This window comes from Kogia breviceps, chromosome 15, assembly GCF_026419965.1.
Source record: "Kogia breviceps isolate mKogBre1 chromosome 15, mKogBre1 haplotype 1, whole genome shotgun sequence".
In the NCBI taxonomy this organism is placed as follows: domain Eukaryota; kingdom Metazoa; phylum Chordata; class Mammalia; order Artiodactyla; family Physeteridae; genus Kogia; species Kogia breviceps.
The window spans coordinates 50,230,848-50,250,527 of record NC_081324.1 but is presented as its reverse complement, the minus strand read 5'-3'; the positions used below and the strand labels follow the sequence as shown (position 1 = coordinate 50,250,527).

General features: G+C 39.5%; 1 protein-coding gene across 10 annotated transcripts in view; it reads right to left on the bottom strand.

Annotated features, from left to right (window-relative positions):
- OSBPL1A (oxysterol binding protein like 1A) overlaps nt 1–19,680 on the bottom strand; it is a 209,728-nt gene that overhangs the window by 26,132 nt on the left and 163,916 nt on the right. For all 10 annotated transcript variants that reach the window (XR_010836893.1, XR_010836894.1, XR_010836895.1 and 7 more), the window contains one exon: nt 8,504–8,579. Coding sequence is in view for 7 of the 10 variants with exons in the window: in XM_067015193.1 (XP_066871294.1) it covers nt 8,504–8,579 (76 nt within the window). In the remaining 3 variants the exon portion in view is untranslated. The remainder of the gene's footprint in view (nt 1–8,503; nt 8,580–19,680) is intronic.

Genomic DNA, 19,680 nt, shown 5'->3' with positions numbered 1-19,680 from the left:
CAAAGCCACATGTTCAAAAATATTTTAATTTTGTAAAATACATGTTTTATAGACAAATAGTAGAAGGTAGTAGCACCAAAAAGTTAACAGTGGTTGACTCCAGGAGTTGGGAGTCCAGGTAATCTAACACTTCCAGCCTGGCAAAAGGAAGGGACGGGGAAGCTGACAACCTTGCACCGCAGAAAGCAGACGGCCTTACGACACACACGCTGACGTTACGCTCATCATAAAAAAGACAAGAGAAAAGCATGATGGAAAAAGAGAACAACAAAATATACTGAGGTTAGTCCAGTCCGGGGTTCCAGAGACAGTAGAGCGTTGTGATTAAAGGAATGCCTTCTGAACAGAAGGCACAACGGTGGCTGCCAGGGCTGGGGGGTAGGGAGGTGGGGAGTTGTTGTTTAAGGGGTGCAGAACGTCAGTTCCACGAGATGAAAAGAGTTACCCGGGTGGTAACGGCAGCATAATGTGAATGTCCAAACGCCACTGAACTGCACGCTTAAAAATGGTTAAAATGGTAAATACTGTGTTCTGTGTTTTACCACAACTGAAAAATAAAAGAATGGGCTCTGAGAGCACACGCCCCTTGCTACCTGATGCTTGCATCACTATGGGTCCCTCATCTCTCCGCCAAATGGGGGCTTCATTATGTACCTCACAGGACCTGTCAGGATTAATTAGTTCATACAAAACACTCAGAACAGTGTCAGGCATATGTTAAGTGAGCAATAAATGTTAGCTATGATCATTACTATTAATAGTACATTCAAGATTGCCAAGTCCTCCAAGGCGGTGTAGAGGCAAGGTGGCTTTGAAGGCTGGGATACCTCATCCTGTCGCCTGGGCAGCCGAGCTGCAGAGAAGCCACTCAGATGGCAGCGTGGCTTGAGTTCCAACCTTAAAAGGTGAAGAAGTGAGGGAAGGCCACCTGTTCCCCCCGGAGCCCCAGCCAGAAGACATCGCGTAGTCCCCGCTGCTGAGGCTCTCGCTGCTGGTTGGCTGTCCCGTCCAATCGCCAAGATGACAGGGGCTCACCAGGGTGGCGACATGAGCCCTGGCCCGTGACAGTATGTGACATAAATGATGCCATTTCTGGCTCTGCTCTCGTTTTCTACATTTCGCTTTGTCATGCACAACAGCAGGGTGAGATTTATTTTAAAGAAATTTAAAGGATTTATTCATTAAAGGAATGAAGAACTTTACCTAAGTTTGATTCTGAACATTTTTCCCTAAAAAATACTAGACTGACTATTAAACACTCACTGAGAGAATAAGAGACATGCTGGGGGGGTGACAAGGTATTTGGCGCTTCTGTCATGGCGGCTCAGATGGGAATCCAGGCCTAAGGACTTAATCTTTCAACTCTATAGTAACGCTGTATATGTTGCCATACCCTCACATAATCTCCCTGAGAAAATATGCGAGCAAGAATGGGACACTCACATTGTCTACTAGCCATTGGCTGCTCACCACCAGTTGGCTAGACTTCATATGAGTCAGCAAGTCAATGAAATAGTGGTTTGTCAACTCTGGAAACCAAGGTACAAAGGACATGGTTTTATCACCCATTCAATGGGCAGACTATTTTTTAATCATTTGAAAAGCTCCCAAAATTCTGAAAGGATCTTTAAATCCTATTTTATAATCTAGGATAATTTAAACACCTTCCTGCTTCTTTTAGTAACTCAGAATGTAAGCATTCAAGGAAATGAAAAGGCACATTTGTGGCCCAGGTAATAGAGTGGAAGGGACAGAAAAAGGCCTGAGGGAACATATACACATAGATCCAGATGGCCATAAAAACCACCTTGACTGCACAGAAGAGTCTAACATGCTATTTAAAATACAGCAATGGACTTGCAATTTTTTGCCTCTATTAGTCTGTACAATTACTGATATTTTTATTGTTAAAATCTACAGTTCCCTGGATATGTAATGAAAAAACTCGGTGATACAAACTATATTTCGTTCCCTCTTGGAAATTCACAGAAACACTGTTTTCACTTAGAATACAATGAAGTTTGGTATTGGATTTGTTAGATACTGTATACAACTAATCAGTACTGTATATATTCCAATAATAGGAAAAGCAACAATGCATATTATGAAGGTCAAGTTTCAGGGAGAAACATGAACTAGAATACTTTTATCACTGAGAGCTTCAGTCAGTTGGAAAAATTAAATATTTATGCCAGGCAATTCTATCCTGTGACCCAGCTAAAAGCAAAGTTTAAATGTATCCATACAAATTAATAGCAACTAATGATGAAACTGAAGAAACTCTTAACTGCAGTTGCTCATCAGCTGACACACTGAGAAGAAAAAAAAGAGAAGGCTGCTTTGTTACTTACGCACTATATAAACAAACAAGGCCAAGTGTGATCCCAACTGAAGTGGAAAATGACTTACATGTATAACGCTGAGCACCGTAATGCCCAACTGTGCAAATATTTAAGACCCGGGTTAGAGAGAGCAGCTCAGTTTAGGTCTGAAGTTAAGTCTGCCGGTGGGCAGGGTCCTCACCCAGGTGTAGGACCGAAGCACTAAGTGGGCTTCTAGGCGCTTCACTGATGGGCAGGTGCTGGCAGCAGCCTTGGCTCTGTGCCTTGTTCTGTGACACCAGCTTGGCACTGGATCCTTCCTCCACAACAGCCCCAAACATGTAAAACTTTACCCTTCTTACACGTAAAGGCCTTGGAGGGCCAAAGATCTCTTTCCCGTCTTGGGCTACTCAGTCCCTTCCCTCTCCACAAGATGTCTATCATTTATTCGTTTACCATCACATGAGAGGTTCTTGCCATCTGAATACACGGATCATGCCCAAAGCAGTCACACCGAGACCTTGCAAGTCAGCCCTTGGGGACCACTCTGGTTGAGCAGTCTGAAAACAAGCCTGCTGCTCTGACGCCTTTTGCTGTTGGCAAAACCACTGTTCCTCGGCTCTCACAGACCAGCCCCAGAGAACACAACACCCAGAAACAAAGGAACTATGCACAGGAAAGGGGTGTCTGCATGTGAACTGAATGAACCACACTGTGGGCAACTGGATGCAACCAGTGGTAAACACAGGGAGAAGAAGACAAGAAAAGCTTTGAGGGAAAAGATAAACAGACATTCCTTTCCTATTCTTCCTGCCTCGTAGCTGAGTTTTTTCAGAGTTGGGAGGCCGTGTGAGTCCTCTTGATGGACAGCCACTAGGTGGGAAGGTGACAGGACAACTAAGGTGCTGGCTGGAAGCCCGGACCAGGTCCATGGTCTCCACACTGTAGTCACTCAGGGTACCCTGTGACTGTGGGCAGGGATGGACGCTTTAGGGGAACTGACCTGCGGGTGCTCACCCTCCACACGCACTCCTGCCTAAGAACTGACAGGCCAAGAACACGCCTGCGTCGGACGTCACGCCATTGCTCTTTTCCCACATCTTCTTTTAAAATCGCCCTTCTTTTACCTGGGGTGGAGGGGAGACACCCCTTACACCACCCTGAATTCTAGTATAGCAGCCCTGCTCTGATGTGTAAAAACCTTCAGGGCACCGAGTGAAGGGAGGTTTAGAAATACAGTACTGGTACGAGGAAGCCTCTTAAATCAAGGCACTGTTGCTCTGCAGGATGGCTCCCCGACTCCCCTGTTTTCGTTAAGGCAAAGACATGACATCAGAAGTTCTTCCAGTCACTTCTCCCCTGTTGGGATATTCTGATTTCAGATCATTATAGAGTGAGGCGGTAGAGATGACACATTTTGTTTAACTACTTTGCTTCTTCTGCCTCCTGTCTCTTAAGTCAGTATTTATAATGTACCAGTTTGGGCAAAGCTCCAAATCTTATCTAGAGCTGTATCTGGCTTATATTTAGAATTCACGAATGGGACAGTTGTCACAGTGACATAAACACAACGTGTTTATCTGAACCCCAAAATAACATCATGGGCTGACCCGGGATGCATCTGGTTCTGAGGTCATGCGGCAGACATTCTGCATCAAGGGAATGCGATGAATCTGAGGTTTTGAGGGAAAACATTTAAAGCGCATGGTAAGATAAAAAGCATTTCATGAAAAAAGATTATATTGGCAAGGTGCGTTTCAGGGAAAATATTTCAGTTGTCCCAACCCCTTCTCAATATCGCAAGGTATATCTGAGTGAGAGGACACAGTTACAGAAACCAAAGTTGAGAGCCCTGGTAAAGCTTCTCCACTCCATTTCCCAGAGACCCAGATGCCCATGACTCCAAGGGAAGGTAATAAGACCTCCTGCAAGTTAGAGTTTCCCAATGTTGTTTCCAATAACACTGAAGGAAGTCCTATTGAGTTGTCAATTTATGGATCATAAAAAATTATTTTTGATGGGTAATATATTACCATCTGATTTTTGACATATAGTCAGGAAAAGGTCAAAGAACCAAATGACATTGCTAGATACTAAAAAAGCCACAGAACTCCTACTCCCATCTGTCTATTAATATGAGCAAGGCTTCTTAATCCTTGAATCTATTTTTTAAAAAAAGAACTGTTACTGAAAATCCTGTCTCATTCTAGCAATGTGTGATATTCACTCTCAGATATCTCAGCCAAAGTGAAAAAAATCCTTTTTATGAATAACATTTTAGCTTTTATGTTATAATTTCATAAATTTTGTAATGTTTGTTATTTTGATTGTTCATGTAAGAATAACTTAAAACTTTTAGTACTACAGTCTTATGGCCATAAAATATAAATTTTTAAATTTTAATTTAAATATGTATTTTTGTGACAGTGAAGTACAATAAGGTAATCAAAAAACCTTCAAAGATGAAAAAAATCAGGTTAGGGTAATATTCTACAGTAAATATGGGATGGAAATAGGAGTTAAAGGAGCAAACTAGAACTATAAAGTTTTCAAATGTTATATTCAAGTCTCTATGGAATTTGGTTGCACTGGATATACCTTTCTGAGTGATACAACATTTTCACTTTAAGAACTCGGTATTTATAATATAACAGACCTTCTTCACCCTCTTATAATAATCTAACACTAATATTCTATGACTCCAAGACATTTAGCAGATGTGGTCTCAGGTGCAGGCGCCTACTCAAATTTTGTGCCTGGATGCCTCGCTTGCCTCACCCTGGTGCTGGCCCTGGTTTCCAAGTCACTAAGTATGGACACCTGTGACCTAGCCTCTGGGTGAGTCCTGCAGACAAATCCTAAAGGGATGGGAGAGAAGAGGAGAAAGAAAACAGGGGAAACAGAAGACAATGGGATTATGAGACTAGAGTCCTTTAACAAAAGGACAATGGGAGTAAGGAAATAAGGAACAAAGAATTCAAACTACTAACCAACATCAAGTATTAATTCTGAGATGGGAATCTGTTTGGTAAATGCTTCAATCACAGAGAGATTTAGGATTTAATTCTATTTATGTAAAGTATTCATTTCATGTAGTATAACCCAACATTTGGTAACATAATCCTATCCAAAACAGACTGGGAGAAAAAAGGGTGCCATTAGTTTTGGAAATCTAAGTCTCTATATTCGTTTTAGAAAAAAGCAAAGTCAAATGTGTATGTATGTGGCAGTGGAGGATGGACAAGGTGACCCGGCTGGAGAAGGTGCTGCAGGGCACTGAGGCCGAGGATGACAAATGCCTGAAGACACTACCTGAGAAGGATGAAGTTATACTTCAACCATACATGGCAGGTAAGCACCTATCATGTGCTCTTAAAAGCCATGTCTTAAGGGATTAATGATTCTATGCCATAAAACTGTATCATCATAAATGAGGGGCACTGATTTCTGAAAAAGTTGGCACCAGACCCCAGCTGAGTGTAGAACTGGGAGGTTTCCAGCAGGATGCCCACACTCCCCACCACTCTGATCTCATATCCTCCTCAAGTCGACAGAGACATCATGAAAAGCTACGGTTCAATATCAGACTTCCTCTGCTACTTTTAAGACTTATTATTACAAAATTAAGAAACTGGGAATGTGAAGCTATGGGAAAAGCCACCTGAAGGGTATGTCCATGGCTTCGGTAACTGAGATTTACCCACACAGAAAGGACCTGGAGTGAAGTATTTGGATTATTAAGTGTAATAGAATCATGAAAATGCAATGAGGGGGTTTAAAAAATGCCTTCACTTCGAAGTTAACTGTAATAAAATCTATGGATACTAATATCTTCTAATGTTTTACCTATTTTCCTCGCGGTTGGGGGTAGCAGGAGGCAGATATAAGAGGGGTCGATACGAAAAATTATTTTAAAATTTTTATTCTGGTGATGTTATTTGCATTTCTCTCTCAAGATACACCGCACTTTAAATCTCTATTGTGCTCAACGCTCACCCCCTTGGACTGATTCCGCTGCCCATGAGAGGGGAGACATGGCGCCCCAAGAACAATAACTTCCAAAGGCCAGATAACTGCCTTTCAATCACATTAATAAATATTAATAATTATTCATCTAGAATGTCAGTCTCTTATAAAACCTCAGCAGAAAATACTTTCCCAAAATATTACCTCCCCTGCAGCTTTTTCTCTGTGATTTATTCAGAAAATTCTATAGATACAAGTTTCAAAACATTCCACGGTGCCTTTTCAACCCAAACAGCTCTGCTTTTATTTGCTTTATTTGTTTATGATTCAGCCTATCTGCACAAACAGTTCCACACCTAAAAATAAAGGTAAAACCGTCCTTCTAGAGAAATAGAGCATCTTTCGAAGTACAACAGGCAGAAGCCAACAAGACATTATTTCCCGTCTTTTAAAAGAATGGATAGTTTCCATTTAGACAGAATGCTTGCTTTAGACATAAACTAGACGATTATCAGTCACTAGCCTGAACAAACTCATGACAATACCACTAAATTCAACACCCAGTGAGACAGGAGATGGTAGGTGACAGACTCAAGCAAGAGAAATACAGGAAGCTGTACTTACCACGATTGCCAAAAACACTAAACCACATCTGCAGTTTTCATACCCATTCTGTTGACCCAACAGCCTTAGACAAATGTGGTACCAATTCTACAGTAACTGTGGATTTCATTCACTAGCAGGTTATGAAATCAATTTAATGAGTTGGAATCAGCATTAATCTAATATAATAGAAAATATCATTTATTGTAAGGATGAGTATTCTTCTGTGGAACTGGTTTTCATTTTAAACCCACATGCATATGTACATATTTACATACTGGATCCCAATGATAAATGTTTACTAAGGGCTTGAAAAATATTAACTCTGTAGGATATAACTTTTTGTCCTGAAAATTTCAGTTCTTAAGAGACTAAGATGTATAGTTATTTTATTTAAGAATATATACATTTGTCTAGATACATTTGGTTTGTCCTGATGAAACTTAATATAATCAAAATGGAATTAGAGCCCAGGTATTCCGATTCTCAAGTGTGATTAACTGTTGATAATAATGTTGAGTATTAAGCTAAACCAGGGTCTGTCCTGGACATTTTATATAAATTATCTTATTTACCTCTCAATACAACTATAAGGTACAAATTACTCTCCTAACTTTACTCAGGGAAGCAAGGCAACTGGCCTAGGGTCTCACAGACAGGAGGCGGCAAGGCTGGGATAAAGGCCGTTACCCAGCTACGGATCCTTCTCTCTATGCAGTAGGAGGAAGAAAATATTTGTTTAAAATAAATGTTTCTGGAATTAGCTCCTTAGAAATTACATTTAGGAAGTCTCAGATGGCATTACCCCATGTAGAGAAGAAGGGCATTTAAAAAATGCCAACGTGGGCACACAAGCAGCCAAAAGGATTTCAGGCATCAGAATGAAAATGTTTAGAAAGTGACTATACTTCCCAGTACGAGGAAAGTTCTAAGAGTACTCAGGCTGCACATTAAATTGCAAAATTAAGAAACATAATCTGCAGGCAGATTCTTTAGCAGTTCAGGACTCACATGTTTTAAAATTTTCATCATTCTAGTTGGTCAAAGGTCATGCTAGGAGAATTAAGAGAACTTTACTCAGAATCCTAGCCTGACTGTTGTCAGGGTGGTGACATGGACTACTATTTTAAAGGGAACCTAAGGAGTTATGTAATAGCAAATTTTGCCATCCGTCACCCTCCCCCGCAAACTCAGATCCACCTGCACAGATAACTAAGCTGGGACACGTTCTAAATATCTAACATACACCACACTTACAAGGTACAAAAACCAGCTCTGTGCACAGAAGCGTAAATGAAATTATATTCTATACTGCGGGGACTCTGCTCTTTTTGAGCCTTTCTGGGTAACTCTATAGGGAAATACAAATGTGGAGCATTTTCTTTTTCTACTTTCTTACAATGAAAAGTCATATTAAAGTCATTAAATGGCATAAAAAGTGGTTCAAAATCTGGGAGGAAAACCTAATATAAGACTTTTCCTAATTTCTGATTCTCGAACGTTTTCATAAACATTGTTGTGCATCACTTTTATGCCAACATTAGGATTCCCTTCTAAAGGATATGCATGAAACATCTATCGGCTTAATATTATAGAACTGATAGTTAATTTACCATTCCAATACATTTTCTGAGGATGCTCCAGATGCTGAAGTCATTTCTGGAAAACATAGGGGAGGGCAAGCTTGTTCTGAAAAAAGAAAACAAAAATAAAGACTTAATTTTAATACCACTGGCATTAGGAGAAAAGCTATTGTCAATACTCTGAGAGCCACAGGCATACATGTATAGAGACACCATGAAAACATGCAACATGTACATATGGCCAACAGGTACATGAAAAGATGCTCAATATCACCAGTCATTAGGAAAATGCAAATTAAAACCACAATGAGATATCACCTCACACTTGTTAGAATAGCAAGACAAGGGATTACAAATGCTGGTGTGAATGTGGAGAAAAGGGAAGGTTGTGCACTGTTGGTGGGATTGTAAGCTGGTACAGCCACTACAGAAAACAGTATGGATAGTCCTCAAAAAATTTAAATTGAACTCCCATATGATTCGGCAATTCCACTTCTGGGAATATATTAAAAGGAAATGAAAATACTAACTTGAAAAGATGTCTGCACCCCCATGTTCATAGCAGCATTATTTACAATAGCCAAGACAAAGTGGTATAAAATCAATTATTTAAGAAAATGTGGTATGTGTATCTCTATCTCTCTCTCCCTGTCTCTCAGACAGACAGACAGACACACACACACGGAATATTATTCAGCCATAAAAAATGAGGAAAACCTACCATTTGCAACAAAAGTGATGGACCTTGAAGGCATTATATTAACTGAAATAAGTCAGACAGAGAAAGACAAATACTACATGATCTCACATGTGGAATCTAATAACAACAACAACAAAAAACCTACATCAAACTCAAAGAAAAAAGATCAGATTTGTGGTTGCCAGAGGTGGGGTTGAAGAGAAAGGGAATTGGACGAAGGTGGGCAAAAGGTACAAACTTCCAATTATAAGATAAACAGGAATGTGATATACAACATGACTACAGTCAACACTGTAAGATGTAAGAAAGATATACTGTAGTTGTTAAGAAAGTAGATCCTAAGAGTTCTCATTAGGAGAAAAAAACATTTTTCTTTTTATCTATATAAGCTGATGGATGTTAACTAAACCTACTGTGGTAATCATGTCACAATATTGTGAAATGTAATATCCATGAACTCAAACCATTGTGCTGTGCACCTTAAGCTTAGTGATGTATATCAATTATTTCTCAATAAAACTGGAAAATATGTGCACAGACAGGATAAAATATGGTCAATCTGGGCTTGTATCCCTATTCACTGCTATTTTGGGCCCTGAAAAGTTCCACAGCAGATCAACCGGCCCCATGTCTTTGGAATTGTTCTGATCCGAATCCTCTTAATCCTCCTGTGCTGGTGTCCAGCTGCTTAAACCACCTCAGAAGTACACTGTCCTTTCATGTGCTGGCATATCTGACCTGCTCTTTGGTCCAAGACAGACCTATCATACTGTGATACTCAATAAATTACTCTAGTAGCTGTTAAATAATGGAAACAAAAAATGTCATTACAGAACCTAGCTTCAGGTTTTTAAGAAATTAATTGTATCATATCAGTACTTTCCCAAAGAGGCTGATATAGGACCAAACTCAGCAGCTCTGGATGGACTGGAAAAGCCTTTGCAAATTAACCTCTACAGAGGAGCGTTTCCAAAGCCTCTGCAGGGGTAAAGAAACAGCCAAGAGAAGGGCAGCTGTTGGTGGCAAAGGGTCTATGGCTCAGATGAGCAAGCACACTGAGCTCCGGCATCCTGAGGCCTCAGCACCACCAGGAGCAGGAGGTGCCCAGAACAACTTCCTGAAAACACCGTTATAACAATGCCTTCTTTTTCATTATCTTAGGTTCTGGCCAGGGATGCTGGTTTTCCAGGTGCTGTTTGAAATATACTCGTGTAACTGAAATATTAAAGAAAATATTAAATTAAAATGTTTATCTTCTAAAGAATCTCTGTTCTATAAACTGATTAATTTGAATTATAGAAGTTAATGAAGTTTTAAGTTTGTAAATAAATAATATTTTACGATCCTCTGTGGTAAAATCTTTCTGATTTTTCCTTTTTTTAGGAACACACACTGCTCATTTGGCAGATTTGTCATCTACCCAATCTGCTGGATAAGTGGCCACAGATGGTATTTAAATCACATTCGCTACAATCCAAGACTATCAATCTCAGTGACATGAACAACTGAATCCAGGGACAGAACCCTTGCCATTACGTACCATGTGCATGTAGAATATAGTTTCAGAGATGCATATCAACTAAATTTTTCATCTCGTCTATTATAAAGTCAGCCAGAAATGTAACATATATCTAGGAAGTTATGAGTCCAAAATAAGTTTTGTGAAGACTGAATAAGGGGCTGTAATTCCCCCCAACAAATGCTTACATTAAATGCATATGTATACATTACTATTCTGATTAAAGGCAAAAATAGCAGAAAAACAAGAAATATTTTGGAAGCAAGAAAGCAGAAGAGACATCCAAGCTTTATTTTTATTCTCAATTTAGAAAGCATCACAGGGTTGCCAGCCAAGAATCCCACCCAGAAATATCCTGTACTCATTTTTGTGCACATAACTCTTTGTGGTGTTCTATGAAAATGTAATTACTCATTAATGAGGCCAGATAATCTGCAACCTGTGTTATCTATTCTGGAACACAACCAGAAAGCAGAAGTGAAGGGAAAGGGCCATCACGAAGCCCGTGCTGTCTTCTTGCGTAGGACACTCAGAGCCGAATGCAAACCCTCCTTCAGACCACATGGTGTGTAGCACACTGAGGAGAGGCAGCAAGAGGGACACCAGCCCACACGGCCATGCAGGAGCTGGGTCCCAAGTTAACGACCACAGGGCTGCTGGCTGCATCTAGATCAACAGCATGATGAGGCTGCCAAGAGAACAGAGCCAGAACATTCCGCAGGGCAGCTCTGCAAAGGTCAGACCAGAGCTGGGATTCAGACCCATGTGCCACTTTGAAAGGGAGGACTCATGAAAGGCCAGGCAAAAGTGTCTGGAGAACAGCTCTTACAAGCAATGGCTGAAGGAAACGTGTGGTCTAGAAGAAACTGAAGGTCTGGGAACAGCGGGCATGATGGAGGTGTCAGGGCATTTAGAGGACGAGGCCGGGGGGGGGGCAGGAATAACGGCATCCACACACCCACAGCCCCACCGCAGTCCCTGCACCCCTCTGCCTGCTTTGTCCTTCTCCACGGCACTGATCATCACGTGACGCAATGCAGGGCACCCCTGAGTATCTGCTGACTACGTCCCCCAAGTATAGTACATAAGCTTCCGGAGGACTCACGTTTCATCTACTGCTGTATCTCATTGCCCAGGACAAGCCTAACACAGGGGAGGAGTTTAAGTATTTGTTGACTGATCTTTGGAATTTATAAGACCTTTTGGTATACATTATCGCTTTCATAAAGAATTTGATTTATCTTGTGCTACTGAAGACATTAGGACGAGGACTCTTGGTGGAAGTTACAGGACACCTAACGTAAAGCTAACATAAACTTGACATAACATAAAGCTAACATAACAGCTACCATAAAATATAACCTGTCTTATAATTAATTCCAAATAGGGGAGACAAGAGAGTCTCAACAAGGAAGTGTTTCAAACAGATGCTGGAGGATGCCTTTCAGTCACGGCCCAGAAAGGCATTCCTGCACTGGGTGGGAAGCTGGTCTCCATCAGCTAGGCCAGGGATGTTGCTAAACATCCCACAGGAAACAAGACAGGTCTCCACAACGAAAAGTTATCCAGCCTCTAATGTCAGTAGTGCCAAAGTTGAGAAACCTGTCACAGAAATACAACTAGGGCCTCATAGATAATTTTAAATTTTGTAGTGGCTTTATTTAAAAAAAAAAAAAGTAAAAAGGAACAAGATAGATTAATATTAACAATATATTTGATTTAACCCAACATGTCCAAAATATCAGCACTTCAACATGTAATCAATATAAAAATATTAATGAGATATTTTATACTTTTTCCCACACCATGTCTTCAAAATCCAGTGTTTATTTTACACTTAGAGCACATCACAAGTTAGCCACTAAATTTCTGACGAAGTGAAATGTAGTCTTACCAAAGCAATAGAGTTATGTTTAATGGCAACATATTTTATACTGCTTCATTTTTACAAACTATATTACAAAATTAACATAATAAACCTATACTAATTAAAATTAAATAAGACTACAAATTCAGTTTTGTGCTCACACTAGCCACATTTCAAGTGTTCAAAAATCACCTGTGGCTACAATTGGACATGATGGATTTCTGTGATTACTTCTGAAAACAAAAGGATAGGAATGCTCTCAGATTATGGGGGAAGACTAAAAAATTACTCAAATTTCAAGAGTCTAAAGTCAATGAGAAGCAAAACAGTCCACAGCCCCAATCATCAAGAAAATGCTAAATCTGCAGTATTATTTAGAGAGAATAGATTTTTTTAAATTAGGTAGATTAGAATTTTTTTAAATGATTTACACTGAAAAGCATATGTTTTTATATTTTAAATTTTCACTCCTTCCATGGGGGGGCGAGGAGGCGGGTAAGAATTCCCTAATGATCTTGGAGGAGGAGAGGCTACTCCAGACAGAAAACAGAGCAGTGGCAGGCAGGCCTCAGAATTTCCAGGCTGAGAGCACAGATCAATTATTCTCTTCCCTTTGAGTTGATCTGAGAGTCATTATCCTGAATTCTATGCTTCCTTTTTCCCTTTACACAGAGAGAAAACACCCTGTACCAGGGACTGAGAGTGATGCACCCTGGCTCTATTTTCAACCATTCAGATGCCGCTCTGACTATGGACACAACGACACAATGACTGGTCTTTAAGGGAAAGCTCCCGTCCCACTCGCTTCATCTCTGTGATGCAAGCGGCTCACCCGGCTGCCCTGCCACTGCACCACCAACACAGGGTGTACAGAGACCCTGAGCTGAACCACGTTAACTTGTGAAGCGTGACTCACAAATGCTGTGCTGGGATCCCTTTGTTCCAAACACACTGCCCAAGTTCAGGAGATCACTGGCCCCCGGGTCTTTGGTAGATACTTTTTTTTTTTCCTGAGAGTTTTTTGGTGCGGACTATTTTTAACGTCTTTATTGAACAAGTTACGATACTGATTGTTTTATGCTTTGCTTTTATTGGCTGCGAGGCATGTGGAATCTTAGCTCTCCAACCAGGGATTGAACTAGCAGCCCCTGCACTGGAAGGCGAAGTCCTAACCACTGGACAGACAGGGAAGTCGCTGGGAGATGCTTTTTTTTTTTTTTCAAACATCTTTATTGGAGTAAAATTGCTTTACAATGGTAGTTTCTGCTGTATAACAAAGTGAATCAGTTATATGCATACATATATCCCCATATCCCTTCCTTTTTGCGTCTCCCTCCCACCCTACCTACCCAACCCTCTAGGTGGTCACAAAGCACCAAGCTGATCTCCCTGTGCTATGTGGCTGCTACCCACTAGCTATCTATTTTACATTTGGTAGTGTGTACATGTCCATGCCACCATCTCACTTCGTCCCAGCTTACTCTTCCCCCTCCCCATGTCCTCAAGTCCATTCTCTACGTCTGTGCCTTTATTCCTGTCCTGCCCCTAGGTTCATCAGAACCATTTTTTTTAAGGTACCATGCATATGTGTTAGCATATGGTATTTGTTTTTTCCTCTTTCTGACTTACTTCACTCTGCATGACAGACTCTAGGTCCATCCACCTCACTACAAATAACTCAATTTCATTTCTTTTTATGGCTGAGTAATATTCCATTGTATATATGTGCCACATCTTCTTTATCCATTCATCTGTTGATGAACACTTAGGTTGCTTCCATGTCCTGGCTATTGTAAATAGTGCTGCAATGAACATTGTGGTACATGACTTTTTTTAATTATGGTTTTCTCAGGGTATATGCCCAGTAGTGGGATTGCTGGGTCATATGGTAGTTCTATTTTTAGTTTTTAAAGGAACTTCCATACTGTTCTCCATAGTGGCTGTACCAATTTACATTCCCACCAACAGTGCAAGAGGGTTCCCTTTTCTCCACACCCTCTCCAGCATGTATTGTTTGTAGATTTTTTGATGATGGCCATTCTGACCTGTGTGAGGTGATACCTCATTGTGGTTTTGATTTGCATTTCTCTAATGATTAGTGATGTTGAGCATCCTTTCACGTGTTTGTTGGCAATAAGTATATCTTCTTTGGAGAAATGTCTATTTAGTTCTTCTGCCCATTTTTGGATTTTGGATTTGGTTATTTTTTTAATATTGAGCTGCATGACCTGCTTGTATATTTTGGAGATTAATCCTCCATCAGCTGCTTCGTTTGCAAATATTTTCTCCCATTCTGAGGGTTGTCTTTTCATCTTGTTTATGGTTTCCTTTGCTGTGCAAAAGCTTGTAAGTTTCATTAGGGCCCATTTGTTTATTTTTGTCTTTATTTCCATTTCTCTAGGAGGTGGGTCAAAAAGGATCTTGCTGTGATTTATGTCAGAGAGTGTTGTGCCTATGTTTTCCTGTTAAGAGTTTTATGGTGTCTGGCCTTACACTTAGGTCTTTAATCCATTTTGAGTTCATTTTTGTGTATGGTGTTAGGAAGTGTTCTAATTTCATTCTTTTACATGTATCTGTCCAGTTTTCCCAGAATCATTGGAGAGGCTGTCTTTTCTCCATTGTATATTCTTGCCTCCTTTAGCAAAGATAAGGTGAACATATGTGCATGGGTTTATCTCTGGGCTTTCTATCCTGTTCCATTGATCTATATTTCTGTTTTTGTGCCAGTACCATACTGCCTTGATGACTGTACCTTTGTAATATAGTCTGAGGTCCAGAAGCTTGAATCCTCCAGCTCCATTTTTCTTTCTCAAGATTGCTTTGGCTATTCGGAGGTCTTCTGTATTTCCATACAAATTGTGAAATTTTTTGTTCTAGTTCTGTGAAAAATGCCAGTGTAGTGTGATAATGGTGTCTTATAATTTTCTGCATACAGGTCTTTTGTCTCCTTAGGTAGGTTTATTCCTAGGTATTTTATTCTTTTTGTTGCAATGTTAAATGGCAGTGTTTCCTTAATTTCTTTCAGATTTTTCATCATTAGTGTATAGGAATGCAAAAGATTTCTGTGCATTAATTTTGTATCCTTCTACTTTACCAAATTCATTGATTAGCTCTAGTAGTTTTCTAGTGGCATCTTTAGGATTCTCTATGTATAGTATCACATCACCTGCAAAGAGTGACAGTTTTACTTCTTCTTTTCCAGTTTGTACTCCTTTTATTTCGTTTTCTTTTCTGATTGCTGTGGCTAGGACTTCCAAAATTATGTTGAATAATAGTGGCGAGAGTGGACATCCTTGTCTTGTTCCTGATCTTAGAGGAAATGCTTTCAGTTTTTCACCACTGAGAATGATGTTTGCTGTGGGTTTGTCATATATGGCCTTTATTATGTTGAGGTAGTTTCCCTCTATGCCTACTTTCTGGAGAGTTTTTATCATAAATGGGCACTGAATTTTGTCAAAAGCTTTTTCTGCATCTATTGAGATGATCATATGGTTTTTATCCTTCAATTTGTTAATAAGGTGTATCGCATTAATTGAGCTGCGTATATTGAAGAATCCTTGCATTCCTGGGATAAACCCCACTTGATCATGGTGTATGATCCTTTTAATGTGCTGTTGGATTCTGTTTGTTAGTATTTTGCTGAGGATTTTTGCATCTATGTTCATCAGAGATATTGGCCTGTAGTTTTTTTGTGTGACATCTTTGTCTTGTTTTGGCCTTGTAGAATGAGTTTGGGAGTGTTCCTCCCTTTGCTATATTTTGGAAGAGTGTGAGGACAGGTGTTAGCTCTTCTCTAAATGTTTGATAGAAGTCGCCTGTGAAGCCACCTGGTCCTGGGCTTTTGTTTGTTGGAAGATTCTTAATCACAGTTTCAATTTCAGTGCTTGTGATTGGTTTGTTTATATTTTCTGTTTTTTCCTGGTTCAGTCTCAGAAGGTTGTGCTTTTCTAAGAATTTGTCCATTTCTTCCAGGTTGTCCATTTTATTGGCATAGAGTTGCTTGTAGTAATCTCTAATAATCCTTTGTATTTCTGCAGTGTCAGTTGTTACTTCTCCTTTTTCCTTCTAATTCTCTTGATTTGAGTCTTCTCCCTTTTTTTCTTGATGAGTCTGGCTAATGGTTGGTTAATCGATTCTATTTATCTTCTCAAAGAACCAACTTTTAGTTTTATTAATCTTTGTAATTATTTTCTTCATTTCTTTTTCATTTACTTCTGATCTGATATTTATAATTTCTTTCCTTCTGCCAACTTTGGGTTTTTGTTCTTCTTCCTCTAAGTGCTTTAGGTGTAAGGTTACACTGTTTGAGATTTTTCTTGTTTCTTGAGGTAGGACTGTATTGCTATAAACTTCCCTCCTAGAACTGCTTTTCCTGCATCCCATGGGTTTTGGGTCATCGTGTTTTCATTTTCATTTGTTTCTAGGTATTTTTTAATTTCCTCTTTGATTTCTTCAGTGATCTCTTGGTTATTTAGTAGTATATTGTGTAGCCTTCATGTGTTTGTATTTTTTTTACAGATTTTTTCCTATAATTGATATCTAGTCTCAGAGCGTTGTAGTCAGAAAAGATATTTGATACGATTTCAATTTTCTTAAATTTACCAAGGCTTGATTTGTGACACAGATATGGTCTATCGCGGAGAATGTGCCATGAGCACTTGAGAAGAAATTGTATTCTGTTGTTTTGGGATGGAATGTTCTATAAACATCAATTAAGTCCACCTTGTTTAATGTGTCATTTAAAGTTTGTGTTTCCTTATTTACTTTCATTTTGGATGATCTGTCCATTGGTGAAAGTGGGGTGTTAAAGTCCCCTACTATTATTGTGTTACTGTCGATTTCTCCTTTTATGGCTGTTAACATTTGCCTTATGTATTGAGGTACTCCTAGGTTGGGTGCATAAATATTTACAATTGTTATATCTTCTTCTTAGATTGATCCCTTGATCATTATGTAGTGTCCTTCTTTGTCTCTTGTAATAGTCTTTATTTTAAAGTCTATTTTGTCTGATACGAGAATTGTTACTCCAGCTTTCTTTTGATTTCCATCTGCATGGAATATCTTTTTCCATCCCCTCACTTTCTGTATGTAGGTGTTCCTAGGTCTGAAGTGGGTCTCTTGTAGATAGCATATATATGGGTCTTGTTTTTGTATCCACTCTGCCAGTGTATGTCTTTTGGTTGGAGCATTTAATCCATTTATATTTAAAGTAATTATAGATATGTATGTTCCTATTACCATTTTCTTAATTCTTTGGGGTTTGTTTTTGTAGGTGTTTTCCTTTTCTTGTGTTTCCTGCCTAGAGAAGTTCCTTTAGCATTTGTTGTAAAGCTGGTTTGGTGGTGCTAAATTCTCTTAGCTTTTGCTTATCTGTAAAGGTTTTAATTTCTCCGTCAATTCTGAATGAGATCCTTGCTGGGTAATCTTGGTTGTAGGTTTTTCCCTTTCATCACTTTAAATATGTCCTGCCACTCCCTTCTGGCTTGCAGAGTTTCTGCTGAAAGATCAGTTGTTAACCTTATGAGGATTCCCTTCTATGTTATTTGTTGCTTTTCCTTTGCTGCTTTCAATATGTTTTCTTTGTATTTAATTTTTGATAGTTCGATTAATATGTGTCTTGGTGTGTTTCTCTTTGGGTTTATCCTGTGTGGTACTCTCTGAGCTTCCTAGACTTGATTGACTATTTCCTTTCCCAGGTTAGGGAAGTTTTCAACTATAATCTCTTCAAATATTTTCTCAGTCCCTTTCTTTTTCTCTTCTTCTTCTGGGACCCCTATAATTCGAATGTTGGTGCATTTAATGTCGTCTCAGGGGTCTCTGAGACTGTCGTCAACTCTTTTCATTCTTTTTCCTTTATTCTGCTCCCTGGCAGTTATTTCCACCATTTTATCTTCCAGCTCACTTATCTGTTTTTCTGCTTGTGTTATTCTGCTATTGATTCCTTCTAGAGTTTTTTTTTTAATTTAATTAATTAATTAATTAATTAGGCTGTGTTGTGTCTTCATTGCTGTGCACGGGCTTTCTCTCATTGTGGCAAGCTGGGGCTACCCTTTGTTGCAGTGCGCAGGGTTCTCTTTGCGGTGGCTTCTCTTGTTGCAGAGCATGGGCTCTAGGTGCACAGGCTTCAGTAGTTGTGGCACTCAGGCTCAGTAGTTGTGGCTCGTGGGCGCTAGAGTGCAAGCTCAGTAGTTGTGGCGCACAGGCTTAGCTGCTCTGCAGCATGTGGGATCTTCCCAGAGCAGGGCTTGAACCCATGTCCTCTGCATTGGCAGGTGGATTCTTAACCACTGTGCCACCAAGCAAGTCCCTAGAGTATTTTTAATTTCAGTAATTGTGCTGTTCATCACTGTTTGTTTGCTCTTTAGTTCTTCTAGATCCTTGTTAAATGTTTCTTGTATTTTCTCCATTCTGTTTCCGAGATTTTAGATCATCCTTACTATCATTACTCTGAATTCTTTTTCAGGTAGGTTGCCTGTTTCATCTTCATTTATTTGGCCTTGTAGGTTTTTACCTTGCTCCGTTGTCTGTAATATATTTTGTTTCTTTCTTTTTTTTTTGATGGGTGGTGCTGTATTATTGTCAACCTTACTGGTTGCTTGGCCTGAGACGTCCAGCACTGGAGTTTGCAGGCAGTTGGATAGAGCTGGGTCTTGGTGCTGAGATGAGGACCTCCAGGAGGCCTCACTCTGATTAATATTCCCTGGGGTCTGAGTTTCTCTGTTAGTCCAGCAGTTTGGACTCAGATTTCTCACCACAAGAGCTCGGTTCCAACCTCCGGCCTGGGAACCAAGATCTCCCACAAGCTTCGTGGCACAGTAAAAAAAAAAAAAAAAAAAAAAAAAAAAGAAAGAAGAAAAAGAGCAGTACAATATCAAATAAAAAAAATTCATAACATAAAAAATATATTAGGAAAAATAAAACTATAATTGAAACAACTACAACAAGGTAAAATAAGACCACAACAGAAAAAAGAAAAAAAAAGGGTGGGGGGAGTGGGAAACAAGCCAAAAAGCGAGAACAATAACAAAGTATAAAGAATAAAATAAAATTAGAAAAATAAAAGATTAGGAAAAATATAAAAGAATCAACAACAATGAATCAACAAGGTATAACAGAATCCC